Source organism: Cnephaeus nilssonii (assembly GCF_951640355.1).
Source record: "Cnephaeus nilssonii genome assembly, chromosome: 4".
Classification (NCBI taxonomy): domain Eukaryota; kingdom Metazoa; phylum Chordata; class Mammalia; order Chiroptera; family Vespertilionidae; genus Cnephaeus; species Cnephaeus nilssonii.
This window is the reverse complement of record NC_137075.1, coordinates 70,807,368-70,826,228: the sequence shown is the minus strand read 5'-3', so window position 1 is coordinate 70,826,228 and position 18,861 is coordinate 70,807,368. Positions and strand designations below refer to the sequence as shown.

At 36.3% G+C, this 18,861-nt stretch overlaps 1 protein-coding gene and 1 pseudogene across 3 annotated transcripts in view; one reads left to right on the top strand and one right to left on the bottom strand.

The window, feature by feature from the left end:
- Nucleotides 1-344: 344 nt before the first annotated feature.
- The window catches only part of STYX (serine/threonine/tyrosine interacting protein), a 42,713-nt gene continuing 24,196 nt past the window's right edge, over nucleotides 345-18,861 (bottom strand). Inside the window, exons 5-11 of one of the 2 annotated variants that reach the window (XM_079767851.1) lie at nucleotides 17,200-17,260; nucleotides 16,821-16,857; nucleotides 16,303-16,342; nucleotides 16,146-16,196; nucleotides 12,710-12,782; nucleotides 9,361-9,454; nucleotides 345-3,600 (exon numbers count right to left, since the gene is read on the bottom strand). In XM_079767851.1, the coding sequence (XP_079623977.1) occupies nucleotides 3,527-3,600; nucleotides 9,361-9,454; nucleotides 12,710-12,782; nucleotides 16,146-16,196; nucleotides 16,303-16,342; nucleotides 16,821-16,857; nucleotides 17,200-17,260 (430 nt within the window). In that variant the 3' untranslated portion in view covers nucleotides 345-3,526. The remainder of the gene's footprint in view (nucleotides 3,601-9,360; nucleotides 9,455-12,709; nucleotides 12,783-16,145; nucleotides 16,197-16,302; nucleotides 16,343-16,820; nucleotides 16,858-17,199; nucleotides 17,261-18,861) is intronic. The other variant, XM_079767852.1, reaches the window with a different exon arrangement.
- Nucleotides 12,897-14,856, top strand: LOC307098574 (INO80 complex subunit C-like; annotated as a pseudogene). The gene has a single exon. The product of its transcript is annotated as an INO80 complex subunit C-like (transcript).

Sequence of the window (18,861 nt, the reverse complement as noted above, 5' to 3'; positions counted from 1 at the left end):
GAGCTTTTCAATCGTTTTGAGGTATAACGGCACAATAGTTTTAATACAACCACCAATCTTCACAAAATAATTTTAATACTTTGAGTCTGGGCTAGCAGCATCTCGCACTGTGACATTCCTAAACATACATAAGCATTTTGTCTAAGTACAAATGTTAAAAGCAGAGTAACTTAAGCAATTGCCTATACAAAGGTAAGTAGACACTGTAGGTTATTTTTCTTGAATTTTTGCTGCATAGTAAATTGCAATTACATGTCAGTATAATGTACTGATCTATAGAATACACTTTGAATTGTGAGGTATGGCAACTCCCTATAAAGAGAGCTAACATGTAAACCTGAATATTTTGATTTTTTTTAGCTGCCATGGATGGGTAAGACAAAAAAAAAATCCAGCATTCAAAGACCCTAGAAACATTTTTCTGACCAAAAATAAAATAAAATCTTAACAATTCTCAGCTATTTCCTAACATTTCCTTTTTGGAGCATTGTTCAATGAACAACAATAAAGTAAATACTGAAGTGAAGCTAAGTTTGTTGTGGAAGTGTGGGTTAAGCCAGTTATTGGAAAAAAAAAAAAAGAATCCACCAGGTAACTGCTCATTTACTTTACATCAGTTGAGACTCTGATATATATGCATATATATGCATCCCAACTTTATAATTCAAGATTGCAGTTGAATACTTCTAATTCACTTGAATTACCATGGTAATAAGACAATTAGAAACCTTATATTTTCTTAAAAAGGACATGCTTAACATTTTCTGACATTACTTCTAAATTCAGGTGAAACAAAATCCCCCTGAAATATATATTCTACTCTAAAAATTAAGTGGTTGAGAGTTCGTAGCAAAAGCTATTACGATTTAACATTTCCACCATAGAGTAGATACAAATAAAAGTAACTGCTATTTAAAACATCTAATAGGTAAAATCATATAAACCAATTAACTGATATTAGGTTAGAATACTGCCATTCCAGTTTGAATATTTTCAATATTTAAGTTTCTCACTTTCAAAAGGGACCAAACAGTTGCCCTATGTTTTAATGCAATTTCACTTTAAATTCTATGCCCAGATTACATATTTAATGTTTAAAGTTGGGAACTATGCCATTTATACATTATTCAAATATTCTAGAAAATAAATCATGATTGGTTAAATGTATCATAGTTAGCTATCACAAAACATCAGTAGAAATAAAGAAAGCACAGAAATGGAACCGAATAGAAGAAAGACTGGAAGAGCTACCAGAACTAGATGAACATTAGGTGGAAGAACGGATCCCAGATAAAACAAACTTGCAAGGTTCTTATATGAAAGGAAGAATAACATCATTTTGTCCACATTAATATTGTACTCATGACAGTCCCTTTTCGTAGTGTTGTGATAGAGAGTCTTTAATGTACAGTGCTGGGCAGGCACTTTAGTGAGAACATAAAATTATAGTGGTTAGAAAAAGTGGAAAATTATCAGCTATAAATAACTAAATCTGTATTTTTTGGCCCAACTTACTAGAGAGGATATGTATACCTAAGAAACTAATTTTAAAAATCTTTATCTCATTTTTAAAACCTAAATGTACTACTATGAAGATTCTTTTGAGCAGACTTTCTGCTGAATGAAGCATCATATATTATTAGATTACAAGAGAGATCTTTGCTGACTTATCCAATAGTGATCTATTTACAGGAAAGCTGTGTTATCTGGCACTTTACCAACTGGAATTTCTGAACACTCAGTGCAAATCTTGACTCAACTAGCCAGCCACCAAATGACATAATCACACAACAAAATACAAACCACAATGGAATTAACATGTTGTTTTCAGGGTCATAAAATAGAGAAAGGGAAGGGAAATCAGAAGAATACCACCTGGGTCAACAGGAATTGACTCTTATAAACAAAGCAATTTAATTAATTTCTACTCCTGCTATGCTTGATAAAACAAGCTTTTACTGTATTATTACATTTTAGGGAGGAAAGCCTAGCATGTAACTTGGTGTAATGTCACTTTGCATAGTACCTCTTGGTACCAAGGGAATGTATGGAAATCATTCCCATCAGTAAAGCACCTCAAGAGAGGACTGAGAAAAGTGAGAAAGGAGTTTTGTTTGTGCTAACCTAAATTATCAACTATAAAAGTTAAAACACTCCTCCCTCACCTCATACTTAAAATAGCAAAAACGTTTTTGTTAAAACAATTTTTATATATATAAATAAAAATAGGGAGAAATAGGATCCATAAAGTGACTTTGCTATTGCAAATTATAGGGCAAATTTGGATTAACTCAATGCAAAGAACTGATTAATACACAAATTTAAAATACTCTAAAGTCTCTCACAAATCATTTTCCTCATAAATGCATCTTTTCAAAGAAAAGCTTCTGTCTGAGCCAGAACAACCTCAAAGAATTATTAGGATAACATAAAATAAAGGAGTAAATATTTCCAAATTATTTACTGAAGTTTCTTCAAGCCTCAGGCTTTCAGTTTAAACTAATTTATGGGTTTAAAAAGTTAAAGAAAAATGTTAAAAAATTTTCAATGTTCTACATACTCATTTAGAGGTCATGAGGATTTATTTTACTTATTTTTTTTTACGATGCAAGGCACTTTTCTTTTTTGGGATTCATTTAGGGAAAAAATGGTGCTACATTGGTTTATTATAGACTATTTAGAACCATTTTGGACAAAGAAAATTGGGCTAAGCAACTCTAAAAAGAACAACACAACATTTGGCTTCTAAGAAATGGGAAAAGAAAATCACTTGAAAAATCTAAAACTCTCCTTGTTTTTCAGCATCTGGTATAAAGCAATGAATCTTTTGTTCATTAAATATTTTTCTTCTATAGGCTAAATAAATTAGAAAGGTAATAGAAAAGGAAGCAATACTTAGATCATCTTAAAGTAAGGATAGTTGGCTTAATGTCATGATTTCAAGATTAGTAATAAGGGATCAAGATGTTTTAAAAAATAAAAGGGTAATTAAGTGATTTAATTATACTAAAAAAGAAAGTGACGGGTTCCTGCATTTGTTAATGTTTCTGTAAGAGGCTCCATCATAAAATTGAACTTTAAAATTATTTTTTAAATCTAATATATAGAACACAAAATGAATTTTTAGCAAACTTTAGGAAATCCTTTTGTTATAAATTACCCAAATTTTATAAACAAATCCCCCTAACTTTGCATTTTGTTTAAAGTAGTAACTTTATATCATACAAATAAATTTCAAGTATGAAAAGTGCATTATTGCAATAATACCTCTTTGCAAGTCCAAAATTTTAGTTTATAATAAAACTGTAAAGTGTTAAAAAAAAGAAAAGGAGCAAAACCATCAGTGCCATCTATTGCAGAAATCCAATATCTTAAAATGTTGCTTAATAAGTTATAGAGAAACACATCTGGAAGCAACATATAATTGAAAAGAAACTACTTGTGTTTTTACCATTTTACATTAGTATTGTTTCTAGTGTTTTCTCCTCCCCCAATAGAAATTCACATCTTCTGTGGTGCTCTTGATTCAGCCATTCTGTGCAGTAGCCACTTGCATGCTTCCAAAATCATCATCTTCTTCATGTGTTCTCTTCAAACTGCCTAAATGTATTGCATGAACATAACATAAAATGGGAACTTAAATTTATTATATTGAAGTGTTGCCATATATATATATGCACTAAAAAAATTCCATGACTGAACTTTCAGCAAACTTTAGTAAATTCTCTTGTTAAGAATTATTAAATAACTTTGGATCTTCATAACAGGATACATTTTCCCTCTTGGGAATTAAGTATGTCTTAGGTATTGTAAATGATAAACATTAATTTTTAAAATAGTTTGAAAATAGAAATTTTAGAGATAATGTACATAAACAATTATCAAGTGACTTAGGACATAAAATTTAAGAAATTCTAAATTTGTACAATTTTATTTTGCAGATATAATTATCTTTGCTTTCATAGATGCTGCTGAAAATATTTTTCCACTGAAGCTGTGTTTTTTATTATCAACAAGTCTAGAGCTGGGAGAAAGGACAGCATGCAGCACATAAAGCAGAGATTTTATCTACTCTTCACATCAGAGTCTGCTAGTACAGAAATTTTCCACATAGAATCAAAGCTGTCACTATAAGGCCAATAGGTATAATAAAAAAATCTAAATCTAAATGGAGGAAAACATTAGGGAACAATAACTAGTAAAGTGATGCTGTATTATATGCCTAACAATGGGATGGCCTTAAATTTATGCTCTAACGGTTGTGCTAAATCACAGTAATAATGTTAATTCAGAGGGCAGATTCCAACATGAAATTAATGTGTCACTATAAGATTAATCAAATAAGGATAGAAATATAAATTAAGACAGTGGGATAAAGGAGAAAATATGCTAGACAAGGCTAAGTACCGCTGCTGTAACTGAGCTTCAGAGGAGGTGCTGCACTTGCCTTCTACTAAGGGAGGTAAGGTACAAATAACCTTAATGCAAGGCAGAAAGTGAGGAGTACAGATAGAGCAGTTTCAATATTGGGATTGGAGGAAGAGTAAGTTAATCATCATGTTTTCTTGAGGAGATAACAAATGAACGAAGTTTTTAGGAACAGAGACTAAATGTGATGCTTTCTAGGTGGAAAAAAGAGGTAAAGGAAACCATCATGGAGTGCATAATGAGAAACAATGAGGCCCTGGCGGAGTAGCTCAGTTGGTTAGAGCATGTCCACATATGCCAAGGGTGAGGTTTGATCCCTGGTCAGGGCACATACAAGAAACAACCAACGAATGTATAAATAGGTGGAACAACAAAGCGTTGTCTGTCTTTCTCTTCCTCCCTCTCCAAAAATCAATAAAAACATCCTCAGGACCACTATTTTCGGAGAGGGGGGGGTGGGGAGGGGCCAAGATGGCGGCAAAGGTAAACAACTAAACTGCCGCCTCGCACCACAATTTCAAAACTATAACTAAAAGACAAAACGTCGCCGAAACCGGTTTGGCTCAGTGGATAGAGCATCAGCCTGCAGACTCCAGGGTCCCAGGTTCGATTCTGGTCAAGGGCATGTACCTTGTTTGCGGGCACATCCCCAGTAGGGTTGTGCAAGAGGCAGCTGATCGATGTTTCTCTCTCATCAATGTTTCTAACTCTCTATCCCTCTCTCTTCCTCTCTGTAAAAAAATCAATAAAATATATTTTAAAAAAATAAAAAATAATAATAAAAAAAAGACAAAACGTCTATCACCCAGAACCACGGGAAAGCTGGATGAATGGAAGTTTTACAACTAGAAGGAAAGAGAAAAGAGCACAAACGCTGAAAAGCTGAGGTATGGAGGCATGCGAATCGGGCTGGTGGCGGGTGACTGGGCACGCGGCTTTTTTTCAACCCGAAGGGAGACAAGCTCCCGATCACTCTGAAATCCAGTTTCTGGGGACACGCGGGGGACCCAGACGCCTTTGGGGAGAAGCTGGACTGTCGGCCATCGGGTCGGAAAGTGAGAGTGACTTTTTTGCAGAGATGTGCCCAGCAATCATTGTTTACTGCACTGGAGTGCGGGACGCGGGGACTTGGAAACGCGGAAAGGCAGAGATGGCTGACAGCAGCCATCGCCGTTTGCCCCGCCCTAGCCTAGTGACGCCCTGAGACCCCGCCCCACACATTCTGCAAACCCGCCCAGGCTCCACACAGCAGCTTTTGCATATAAATGGCCTGTTCTGTGGAAGCTTAACCAAATAAACTGCAGCTCCAGTCAGACTGCTCCAAAACCACTCAAGCAAAGAGGAGAAAACTAGTTCTTGCTGTAGCTCCTGCTGGGTGGCCCCAGACAGCAGCTGACCTGTACCTCATTGGAGATCCAGACACTAGTGTATCTAGTGGTCAGTGTGAGACGACACCAGATTTCAACTACTCTCATAAGGGACACATTCAAGAGGCAGACTCAGTGAGCACCAAAGCCCTACTGGAACAAGTCTGGCCCCATAAACGTGTCTCCAGCACAGCAATTCTTCCGTTATAGACACAGCGGGTCCTCACAGCCACCTGGCCTGGAGGTCACTTCCTCCCAGTGACACCAACAACAATCAAGACTTAACTACAAGGCTGTACACACAGTCCATAAAGGGGTGCACCAAGAGTGTCCACCTCAGGTAACTGGGAGGCTGACCCATTGAACCAATAGGACACCTAGTACACAAAGCTACCCTACCAACTCAGGGAAGCAGCGAAAATGAGGAGACAAGGAAACAGATCACAAACGAAAGAAATGGAGGAGAACAAATGACTAGACATAGAGTTCAAAACCACGGTTATAAGGTTTTTCAAGAATTTCCTGGAAAAGGCAGATAAATTTAACCCTTTGCACTCGCTAGCTTTTTTCTCGATTCCTTTATTCTACTCGGGATTTAATTTTTTAAATACCCCAGATTTTACAAAGCGCGGCAGTAGAATAAAAAACTGGAGTTTTTTTTCATACAAACTTATGTATTTAATGTAAGAAAAGCCCAAATAAAGGAGGAGGGATGGAGGGAGGGAAGGGATGGGCTACCGATGCTAACCGTGTCGAGTCACACTCGACATCCGAGTGCAAAAAGTTAATGAGACCCTCGAGGATATGAAAAAGGACCAACTAGAAATTAAACATACACTGACTGAAATAAAAAATATTATACAGAGACCCAACAGCAGACTAGAGGAACGCAAGAATCAAGTCAAATATTTGGAATACAAAGAGGCAAAGGACACTCCTCCAGAGAAGCAAGAAAGGAAGAGAATTAAGAAAGTTGAAGATAGTGTAAGAAGTCTCTGGGACAACTTCAAGCGTACCAACATTAGAATTATGGGGGTGCCAGAAGAAGAGAGAGCAAGACACTGAAAACCTATTTGAAGAAATAATGACTGAAAACTTCCCCCACCTGGTGAAAGAAATAGACTTACAAGTCCAGGAAGTGCACAGAACCCCAAACAAGAGGAATCCAAAGAGGACCACACCAAGACACATCATAATTAAAATGCCAAGGGCAAAAGACAAAGAGAGAATATTAAAAGCAGCAAGAGAAAAACAGTTAGTTACCTACAAGGGAGCACCCATACGATTATCAGCTGATTTCTCAACAGAAACTATGCAGGCCAGACAGGAGTAGCAAGAAATATTCAAAATGATGAATAGCAAGAACCTACAACCAAGATTACTCTACCCAGCAAAGTTATCATTCAGAATTGAAGGGCAGATAAAGAGCTTCACAGAAAAGAAAAAGCTAAAGGAGTTCATCATCACCAAACCAGTATTATATGAAATGCTGAAAGGTATTCTTTAAAAAGAGGAAAAAGAAGAAAAAAGATAAAAATTATGAACAAATACATATCTATCAACAAGTGAATCTAAAAGTCAAGTGAATTAAAAATCTGAGGAACAGAATAAACTGGTGAATATAATAGAATCAGGGGCATAGAATGGGAGTGGATTGATAATTCTCAGGGGGAAAGGGGTGTCTGTGTGTGGGGTATGGGAAGAGACTGGACAAAAATCATACACCTATGGATGAGGACAGTGGGGGGGAGGTAAAGACAGACAGGGGGTGGGAACCGGGTGGAGGGGAGATATGGGGGGGAAAAGGAGAAACAATTGTAATAATCTGAACAATAAAGATTTATTAAATTAAAAAAACAAAACATCCTCAGGTGAGGATTAAAGAAAAAAAGAGGAACAGTGAGGGATGCAAAAAAAAATCAGAAGAGACTTTACTACCTATGACACTACCTATTGTGTTTTCTTCTATAGGACTTAATCCAATGAAGGCTTTTGTACAGGAAAAATATCACAATTAGAACTATCTTTAGTAAACCTAAGTCTGGCCACAATGTTCAAACAGAACAAACAAAAAGACTGGATAGGAGGCCGATATGGGCCTAAACTAGATGGAGACTAGGAATACTATAAAATAGGGAAGGTACTGAGGAAACAGACTCTAGCAGATTTGATAACAAGTAGATGGGTGTGGCAAAAAATAGTTAATGGCCCTGACCTGGTAGCTCAGTGGGTTAGAGGGTTGTCTTGATATGTCAAGGTTGTGGGTTTGATCCCTGGTTGGGGCACATATAAAGAATCCTATATAATAAAAGGGTAATATGCAAATCGACTGAACAGCAGAACAATCAGTCGCTATGATGCGCACTGACCATCAGGGGAAGATGCTCAACGCAGGAGCTGCCCCCTGGTGGTCAGTGTGCTCCCACAAGGAGAGCGTCACTCAAGTCACATGCCAGGCTGATGGCTGGTGAGTGCAGCTGTGGTGGCAGGAGCCTCTCCTGCCTCTGTGGCAGTTCTAAGGATGTCCAACTGCGGCTTAGGCCCGCTCCCCCCAGCGGGCCTAAGCTGTCAGTCAGACATCCCCCGAGGGCTCCTGGACTGCTAAAGGGTGCAGGCCGGGCTAAGGGACCCCACTCCCTCGCCCTCCAGTGTATGAATGTCATGCACCAGGCCTCTAGTCAACCAATAAATGCATAAACAATTGGAACAACAAATTGATGTCTCCCTCTCTCTCTAAAAATCATAAATTTAAAAAAAAAAAAGGGGTTAATGACAACTAGGAAGCTGAGCCTGAAGGATGAATATATAAAACTGTCATAACAGGCTGTGCAATACAGTGAAGAAAGTGCTGGACTGACTTGTGGTTCATCGTAAGTGCTCAGTTTCCAGCCCAACACACAGTAGGAATGTAACCTGTTCTTCCTATCATATAAGGCTGTTGATCCTAATGAAAATGAAATGAACTTTGGGAGAGAAAAACCATAAATGAGTAAATTCTATGAGTGCTCCAGTAAAGTAAAAAGAACAGCAAACAAGTGTGACAAGATCTTGGAGAAGGAAGGTGAAAGTTAAAAGACTGTGAGAGTATGCTTGAGTTATTACCTTTGAAAATGGGGGAGGACTCTGAAATAGGGAAGGGAGAAGAGCTTGAATATCCATGGCAAAAGAAAAACTTGAGGTAGTTGACACTAATCTCTCTAACTTGAAACATACTTTCATTTATTAACTATCATTTATTCTTAATAAGATAAGATCACCCCTTCACCAGACTCCTCTTATTATTTTAATCTAAGTAGCAACACAGTTATACTACTTAGAGACTTAAAATGAAAACAAGTAGAAATCTGATCTTCTAACCAGCTTACACTGATTAACCAGTTAGTGGTGTGCACACAGCAGATAAGACATATATATTCATATAAAATTAAAATGTGAAATTATCTTTTTTATGAACAATTTAAATTGTTAGTATAACTTGTAACAAGCAAAATATGATTCTTTTCTACCTTTCATGTACTATCATCTTTCTCCCCACAACTTTTTCAAAAATGAAAAAAACGCTTACCTGTGGTACCAGAATGAACAGATAATGACCTTTCTATCTGGAGTGGTGACATCATCTGTATTGTTAATTTTGCTAAGTAGATGGCTTCATATTCCTAAAAAATATTTTAATTAACTTCAATATACATTTAAATTCTTGGATACCCGAAACAGTGGTTGATGTGTACATTATTAGTATTCTTAAGTTTATACCAAAATATCTGGTACCATTTTGTTATAAGAGAAATGCAGGCTTAAAATTCTTACCTCATAATTTCACATTTACTGATGAGACTATAAATCAAGGCAGGCCAATAGCTTGCACTAGGGTAGCATACTCTGAACTATTGGGGCATTAGGATAATAAGGGGCATTAGGATAATAAGTACGATACTTTCACCACTATTACTTATTGTTCTGATAGAATGAATGAAAATTCAATGAGAAAGCAACATAAAATTAGCAAAGTGGCAAATTATAATTTGAACATGAGATAAAAAGCTAAGTCAATCAACTAAAAAATTTCTTAGAATAATAGTTTAATAAGGTTGCCAACTGAAAATGTAATAAAAACTAGTAGCTTTCCTATATACAAAACACCAAATAGAAAATGTACTGGGAGAAGAAACAATTTCACTTATAATGGGAACAAAAAAGTACCTAGGAATAAATTTCATAAGAAATGTATATATTCTGTACAGAGAAAACTTTAAAACACTAATAGATATAAAAGTTGATTTGAATAATTGGAACATATTCTTAAAGTAGAAGACTAAAAATTTAATGGAGCCATTTCTTTCTGAACTGTGAATATATCATTAAAAACTATAAAACTTCTTCCAATAAAGTTATCAAAATATAAATCCAAGAACCTGCTAGAAAAATTCTAGAAAGAATAAGGAGGGGGTCTTGAGTCATACCATAAATTGTTTATATAATATTATAGTACTTAAAATTGTTTGATACAGGTACAGCAATAAGCAGATCAATGGAACAGAATACAAAGTCCAGAAATAGACCCAAGTACAGATCAGAATTTGCTGTATAATAAAAATGGCTTTTCAAATCAATTAGCTAAAGATAGATTTCCTTTAAAGAGCTCTTACAAACCAATGAGAAAAAAACCTGCAACCTGTATGAAAAATGTGCAAACAATAAGGAGTCGCACTTTTACTACCAATATGACAATAACCAAAAGTTTGTTAAAATACGTTTGATTACTGGTATTGTTTAGAGTATGGCAAAACAGGTCTCCTTGTTTTTGGTTGGTGTTAAGTTTACATTACTTCAGTCTTTTTAGAGTTAAATTGATATCACCTTTCAAATGCCCTCTAACCCAGCAATTCCACTCTGATCAGTTATCTTACAGGTATATTCACACAGAGATGCACCTATTCTTTCCAATATTATTTATAATCATCAAAGGCTAGAAACAATCTAAAGGCCCATGTTAAAAGGAAGTGGTCATATAAAATTGTTATATATGTACATAGTACATATAAAATATTTTGCAGATAGAGCTATACATGCTGGGGTTTTTTGTTTTTCTTTTGTTTTGTTTTTTATACATGCTGTTTTAGAATGATATACTAAGGCATACTATTAGGGAGACTTATTTTTCATTGTATTCTCCTTTGGCATCGTTGAAATTTAAATTTTTAAACCATGAGTGCATATTACTTTTTCAAATCAGTTTAAGAAAAGATGTTTTTACACAACTGTTAAAAGGCAAAGAAACTAATAAATTACAGTTAACTTTGTGTTCTATAGCATAAGGAAGGAATAAAAAACATTTTACACAAAGAAGGTGAGACTGGAGATGCCACTGTTTCTCTTTTAAATGAAGTAAAAGAAAAAAAAGCCTCAGAGACAGACAACCATATGGTGACTGCCAGAGGGAAAAGAAGGGCTGGGGGTGGTAGGCTGGGGGTGGTAGAAGATGGTAAAGGAAGAGATAAATGGTGATGGAAGGAGACTTGATTTGGAGTGGTAAACATACAATACAATGTACAGATGATGTATTGTAGCATGTATACCTGAAACATGTAAAATTTTATTAACCAATGTTACCCCAATAAATTAAATTAAAAAAATAAAAAATAACAAAATTATTTGTTTAAAAAATAAAGTAAAAATTAATAGTAAATTGAAAACAAAAATGAGGCCCTAGCTGGTTTGGCTTAGTGGATAGAGTGTCAGCCGGCAGACCAAAGGGTCCCAGGTTCAATTCCAGTCAAGGACACATACCTGGGTTGCAGGCTCCTTGCCGGCCCAGGCCCTTGGTCAGGGCACATGCAGGAAGCAACCAATTGATGTGTTTCTCTCACATTGATAGTTCTCTCTTTTTTTACCCTCTCTCTAAAAATCAATAGAAAAATATCGAGTGAGGATTAAAAAAAAGAAAGAAAAAAGAAAACAAAAATGAGATAAAATTTAAAGTACAGTAACTGAGACAATCTATGTTATAATGCACTTGATGTCTAAATTTGAAATTTATTCATGGAATCAGCCAGAGCACATTCTTTAACCTACGATTTTCCTTCTTGAAAAAAAAATCTTATCTTTTTAGGCACAATAAAACCTGAAAAATTATGGAAAAGATAAAGCATCTAAAATGTAAAAAGTTGTTGTATGTAGCACACTTAGAATCAGAACTCAATGTGTGTGACTAAAGTAGAGAGAGAAATTGAAAAAATTTCTAACGTGGATTATTTTACTTTATATTTAACAATGTGTCTTTAATCTTTTTTTCTGGTAATTGCAGCCTTTTTTTAAATCCTCATCAGAGGATATTTTTCCACTGAGAGTGGGAGGGAGGGGGAGAGAGAGAGAGAGACATCAGTGTGAGAGAGACACATCGATCAGTTGCCTTATGCATGTGCCCTGACCAGGGCTGGGAATAGATGGCCCTTGACCGGAATCGCACCTAGGACCCTTCAGTCTACAGGCCAATGCTCTATCCACTGAGCCAAACTGGCTAGGGCTGGTAATAGCAGTTTTTAAGAAAATTCTTTTGGCCATATTACCCAAAGCAATATATAGATTTAATGGAATCCTCATCAAAACTCCAATGTCATTTTTTAAAGAAATAGGATAAAAAATTATCAGATTTGTATGGAACCACAAAAGACCCTGAATAGCCAAAGCAATTCTGTATCAGAAATGTACTTGAAATCTACCAGTATATCATATTATAAACCAATGTCACCCCTATAAATTTAATTTTTTTAAAAAAGAAAAACTTAAATAGAAATGCAAACTTGGCAATTTTTAAGTATTTCAAAGTAAATTTTACACCTAAATTACATGGACATAAGATTTTAATTATCCTACTTTCTAACTGCCTAAAAAGGGAAGAAAAGAGAAGTTACCTGAAGTTGATGAACAAATCCAGCATTAGGATTAATACAAAATCTTCTTTCTTGAACATAAGCAAATGCATCTCTGAAAACAGAAAAAGAAAATTAAAGTGATGTTATCAGTTCATGAATTAATCTTAATTGTGAGAATTCATCTAAAATAGAAACTTGTATAAATATCTAAAACTAGAGGCCCGGTGCACAAAATTCATGCACTTGGGGGGGTCCCTCAGCCTGGCCTGCACCCTCTTGCAGTCTGAGAGCCCTGGGGGGATGTTCGACTGATGGCTTAGGCCCACTAAGCCGTCAATCAGACATCCTTAGCACTGCATGGTTACGGGAGAGGCTCCGACCACTGCCGCTGTGCTCACCAGCCGTGAGCCTGGCCTCTGGCTGAGCGGCGCTCCTTCTGTGGGAGCACACTGACCACCAGGGGGCAGCTCCTGCATTGAGTGTCTGCCCCGTTGTGGTCAGTGCACATCATAGCGACTGGACATTCCACCATTCGGTCATTTGCATATTAGCCTTTTATTATATAAGAATATAAGACAGGAAATCATAATCATATAGCTTGTACTTGAGGTAGTGAGTGGTAGTGGAAATAGACAGCATAGTCAGACTAATCACAATAAAATGGTATTATTATAATACCTATCTTGGAGGGCTATTGAGAAGATGGGAGTTAAGTATAGAGCACCCATCTATCACATATACATGATCACAATATTATCAATGGTAAATGAGAAGTGTATCTACTTCCACACTGTTATGAAGCACAAATGAGATAAAAATGCCTAGAAAATAGTGCCTGGAACATAGTAGATACCCAAGAAAAGCAAGTTACTTTCACTATTAATGTTGTTATTGATAAGGCACCAAATAATAAAGAGAATATATAAAAGTTTCCCAATGCTTGTTCATCTTTTCAAGTAAAGTAAATTATCTGTATTCAAATAACATTAAGAACTTATAAGCAAACTTGTTCATAATTTAAACACAAAGGATATGAAAAACAACAACACTAAATAAGCACTTGAGAATACCAGGTCTTTTACAGGGAAAGCAGTTTTGGGGTGGGACTGGGGACAAAGAAGACTCAAGGTAGAAATGGGGGTTCCAATTCCAACTGTGACCACCACTGCCATCCCAAGGGTAGCTCAGAACAGCAAAAGGAGGCAAGCCGATCCTTCCCAAAAGGGCAGCAGCAGCACCCGGGGATATATTGCCAATAAGAAGAAAAAGTGTCCCCCTCTAGCTTTGCACAGGGTATCAGCATGGAAGCCATGAGTGAAAAGAAAATAGTGCCTTCTGATTTTAGCACAGGACCTTCAGAGGAAACTTGCAAACCTTTGCCATTTAAAGATCCCATCTTTGTGCACTCTCGCCATGGTGGTATAGTTGGCAAGAATAGAACTTGGAAGAACTAATTCCCATTTCTGAAAGGGCATTGCCATGACAATTGAACAATCCTATCTACTTTAGTACTGATGCTCCTCCATCCTTCAAACCAGCTAAGCATTCTGATGTTTCAGGTCTTCTTGCCAACTACACTGACCCACAGAGCAAGCTTCGGTTCAACCCCATCAAACACTTTCCCTACATTTGCAGGCTGCCATCCTATGTTGTCACTGGCTACCTAGCCCTGAGAAAGACCACAAGCATCGTTCCCTGAGCCTTGAGAAATGGAGTTGAAGTGGAAAACTATTTCAAAGCTAGACTTTGGACTCACAATTTTGCTTCATGGAAACATGCTCGTTCTATTGTCAATCTGGAAATGTCAGTGCTATGCCTTGGAAAGAATGTTTGGCTTTAAGGTTTTTTCCCCTATGTTTTTCCTCCACATGTAATATTTCCTGTTGAGTTATATTTCATTTGTTGCCTCAAGTAAAGTCATTTGACAAGAAAACAATGAAAAAAAACCCAAGCATTTGAATGTTTATTATGTGTCAGGTATGTGGATCCAATGCTGAACATAGCTCAAAAGGAGAGTAATGGGGAACATGGTATAAAAATGGAGAGGCTGGCCGAAACCGGTTTGGCTCAGTGGATAGAGCGTCGGCCTGCGGACTCAAGGGTCCCAGGTTCGATTCCGGTCAAGGGCATGTACCTTGGTTGCGGGCACATCCCCAGTAGGGGGTGTGCAAGAGGCAGCTGATCGATGTTTCTCTCTCATCGATGTTTCTAACTCTCTGTCCCTCTCTCTTCCTCTCTGTAAAAAATCAATAAAATATATTTTTTAAAAAAATAAAAAAAAATGGAGAGGCTGCCCAGCCAGCATGACTCAGTGGTTGAGCACCCTGAGAACTGGGAAGTCATGGTTCAATTCCTGGTCAGGGTACATGCCCAGATTATGGGCTCAATCCCCAGTTTGGGGCAAGCAGGAGGCAGCCAATCAATGATTATTTCTCATTGTTGATGTTTCTATCTCTCCCTCTCCTCTCTGAAATAAATTTTAAAAAATACTGAAAAAAAGAAGAAGATGGAGAGGTTGATGGGTCCATGTCATGCAAGTTTCATTTGCTAGGTTAAGTTATTAAGAATTAGAAACCTTTGAAAGCTTTTTGGGGTAAGGTAATTATATGTTCAGATCAGATTTATCTTTGGAAAAGATCATTCCAAGTATAAGGTGAAGAACAAAACAGACTGGAGAAAAGAATACAGGAGACCACTAAGAAGGCTCCTACTGGAAGAGTCCAGGAAGACACAACTGAGCTTGGATTAGGGGGATTAAATGATGAGGGAAAGATATATTGATACTCAATGTATATTTTAGAATATAAAACAGATAGGACTGGTTAATGGATCAGTTTAGGAGATGGGGAATAAAAGAGGGGGTGGTGTCAATGATTATAAGATTTCTAACTTGTGCAATTAGACACACTAACAAAGGAAACACTGCACAATGGCCAGGTTTATGTTCTGTTTGGGGCCAAGAAGCTCATGATCCCTCCTCTCTCTTTTTTATCTTTGCATATGGCTTGGAACAGATTATTTTGGACAAGACTACACTGAATTATGAATAGAAGCTAAAACAATTCTTAGGTAATTTTTCATCCAACTACTGTTAAAGGAAAACATAATAAATTAGCCTTTTAAAGAAGGAAAGCAGTAACATCTGCAGGTAGGCGTTTTAAAACTTATACTAACCAATTCTCTAGCAGAAAATAGTCTTCCATGGATGATTCTAACCATAACTACCTTGGCTTCTTAAAATAATAATAGCACTAGCTCCATAAAACAAAACAAAAAATTTAGTCTAAGTAGATAAAGTAGACAAGGCAGACAAGCTAGAAAGGTTAAGAGATAAAGCATCTGGTACAAGAGCCTGCCTAATCAAACATGACTAGATAACAAAATCAAAAGATTAACTTTAAACTCCCAACTTCTCCATTAAGCTCCATTTTAATAATAATTTAAATTGTGGCTCGGTTTCAGAGGACTTTCTTACCTGTATTTCATTCCAAATGTTTCCATAATGTATGCAATAACAAAGGCAGCACTGAAAAGGGGGGAAAATTTTTAGAAAAAAACCAAAAACAAAAAACAGAAAACACAACTCATTAATTAAATGTTAGAGAGAGAAAAAATTATCTCTAACTTCATACCTCCTGGAGATCCCTGCATTTCCATGGACAAGAACTTTCCCTGAAAAACAAGAAATAGTTATTCTGATAGAAAAATACAAAACAAGAAGTCAAGAAAACACAACCTTGAGAACAGTCCATTATATATAATTACAACTTCCATATCCTGAATTTAAAATGAATTATTAACTGCCCTAGCTGGTTTGGCTCAGTGGATAGAGTGTAGGCCTGTGGACCAAAGGGTGTCCTGGGTTTGATTCCAGTCAAGGGCATGCATTTGGTTGCAGGCTCCTCCCTGGCTTGGGCCCTAGTCGAGGCTCGTACAGGAGGCAACTAATAGATGTTGTATATTTTAGGATATAAAACAGACAGGATTTCTGTCACATTGATATTTCTGTTTTTCCCTCTCTCTTCCACTCTTTCTAAAAATCAATGAAAAAAATATCCTTGGGTAAGGATAAATAAATAAAATGAATACTAACTAAATTAACTAAACAAATAATCTAAATATAAACATTAGCTAAGTAAATATTATTTACCTCCAGTTTGTAAGCTCCCATCAATAAATTCTTTAGTCTGAAGGCAAAAACAATGTGTTATAATAAAACATGTAGATTAACATAAACATAAAATACATACAGTGAAACAAAATATATTGAAAACAATTTCCTGCTAATTTATATGAATAATAATTACATTAATTCAAGAATTTTCAAAATGCTACAAATACTATTTGAAGTTTAAAAAATTATATAGGAGCTAAAATTTAATTTTAATAATTTCAAAATGTGATTTCTCAAATTTTAAAAACATATATAACGCCACAAATTCAGTCATAACACAGAAAGAGTTCAGAACCATAATTAAGAGGTCAAACTATGCATACATTTTAAATAATATTAAAATATTGATACCTACCATGGGGAAAAAACGTATTATATTTTCAACTGGATTATCTGCAATATCCAAGACTAAATATCTGAAAATAGAATATTTTGTGATAAGCACACTTTCAGACAAAACTCTTTATGTATTAAAAAAACTAACTTTGAAAATTTCTACACAACCATAAAAAGAATGCAAAACAACTTTCAAAGTATCATATTCCCAAGAACTGGGCCATAGACTGTATATTGCTTAAAGCATACATAACATTATTTTATATATATATATTTTTTTGTATTGATTTCAGAGAAGAAGGGAGAGGGAGAGATAGAAGCATCAATGATGAGAGAGAATCATTGATCAGTTGCCTCCTGCAAGCCTCCCACTGTGGATCGAGCCCCCAACCCGGGCATGTGCCCTGACTGGGAATCGAACTGTGACCGCCTGCTTCATAGGTCAACGCTCAGCAACTGAGCAACGGCAGTCGGGCAGCATACATAACATTTAAAGCCTTAAATAACACATGTGAACATTTCTCTGATATGTTAATATTAAAAAATCTATCTGGTTAAAACAGAAAAATCACAAGAAGAGACCTTCCTCCAGATCAGAGTGGACCTAGAAAATAAAGGCAAAAAGTGCCTATATTCATTATTGTTATTCTTCTATTTCTACTTCCTTAGGACTATGATTCTTCTCTGAATGGTCCTGTAATTCACTTCTCCTTACAACCCTACAGAGAGCACTTCAGAAGAAGCCTAAAGTCTGAAAGAGAAGGAGCTAATCAAAATAGAAGGCAGTCTGATGGCGCCAAGAGTAAAAAAATTCACTGTTTGAACTAACCTTCAGTAGTGCAAAAAGTCAAGAGACCACCTGTCCTGGAATTTTATGCTTTGGAAAACATTTAAAATTAGACATTATTAATATGCTAGGCTTTTTTTTATTTTGTGAAAAAATTCCATTTCTAATTTATCCAACATAACCTGTTTACTAACACAAATATAAATAAGTTATGAAATTAATTTTTAGTCAGTATTGTTTTAAAAATCACAGTTCTTTAATGGTAAAACATCAATAAATTCAGGGCATGTCAGAGAGAAGTTGAAGCTCAGGACCCAAGGATAATCTAATGTAAAAACCATAAGGATTCTAACAACAGTATCTTAGAATGACTGGGTAGACCTGTTGTATAAAACATTGCTTCAGGGGGAAAAATGTTAATTCAGAGTTAAACTAAAATATTTTACTACATGCCATTTTAAATATCAAAAGCTACTAGTGGCCCTAGCTGTTTTGGCTCAGTGGATAGTGTCGGCCTGTGGACTGAAGGGTCCCGGGTTCAATTCCAGTCAAGTGCACATGCCCAGGTTGTGGCTAGATCTCCAGTAGGGGGCGTGCGAGAGGCAGCTGATCAATTATTCTCATCACTGATGTTTCTATCTCCCTCTCCCTCCCTCTCTGAAATTAATAAAAATATATTAACATATATATTTTTTAAAAACTGCTACTAGAACTATCTTATATAATAAAAGCCTAATATGCTAGTGTCCAACCATTCGACCAGTCACTATGACGTGCACTGACCACCAGGGGGCAGATGCTCCGACTGGTAGGTTAGCTTGCTGCTGGGGTCTGGCCGATTGATCGGGACTGGGCGAGATGGGCCAGACATGCCCTAGAGCCCTCCCACGGTCC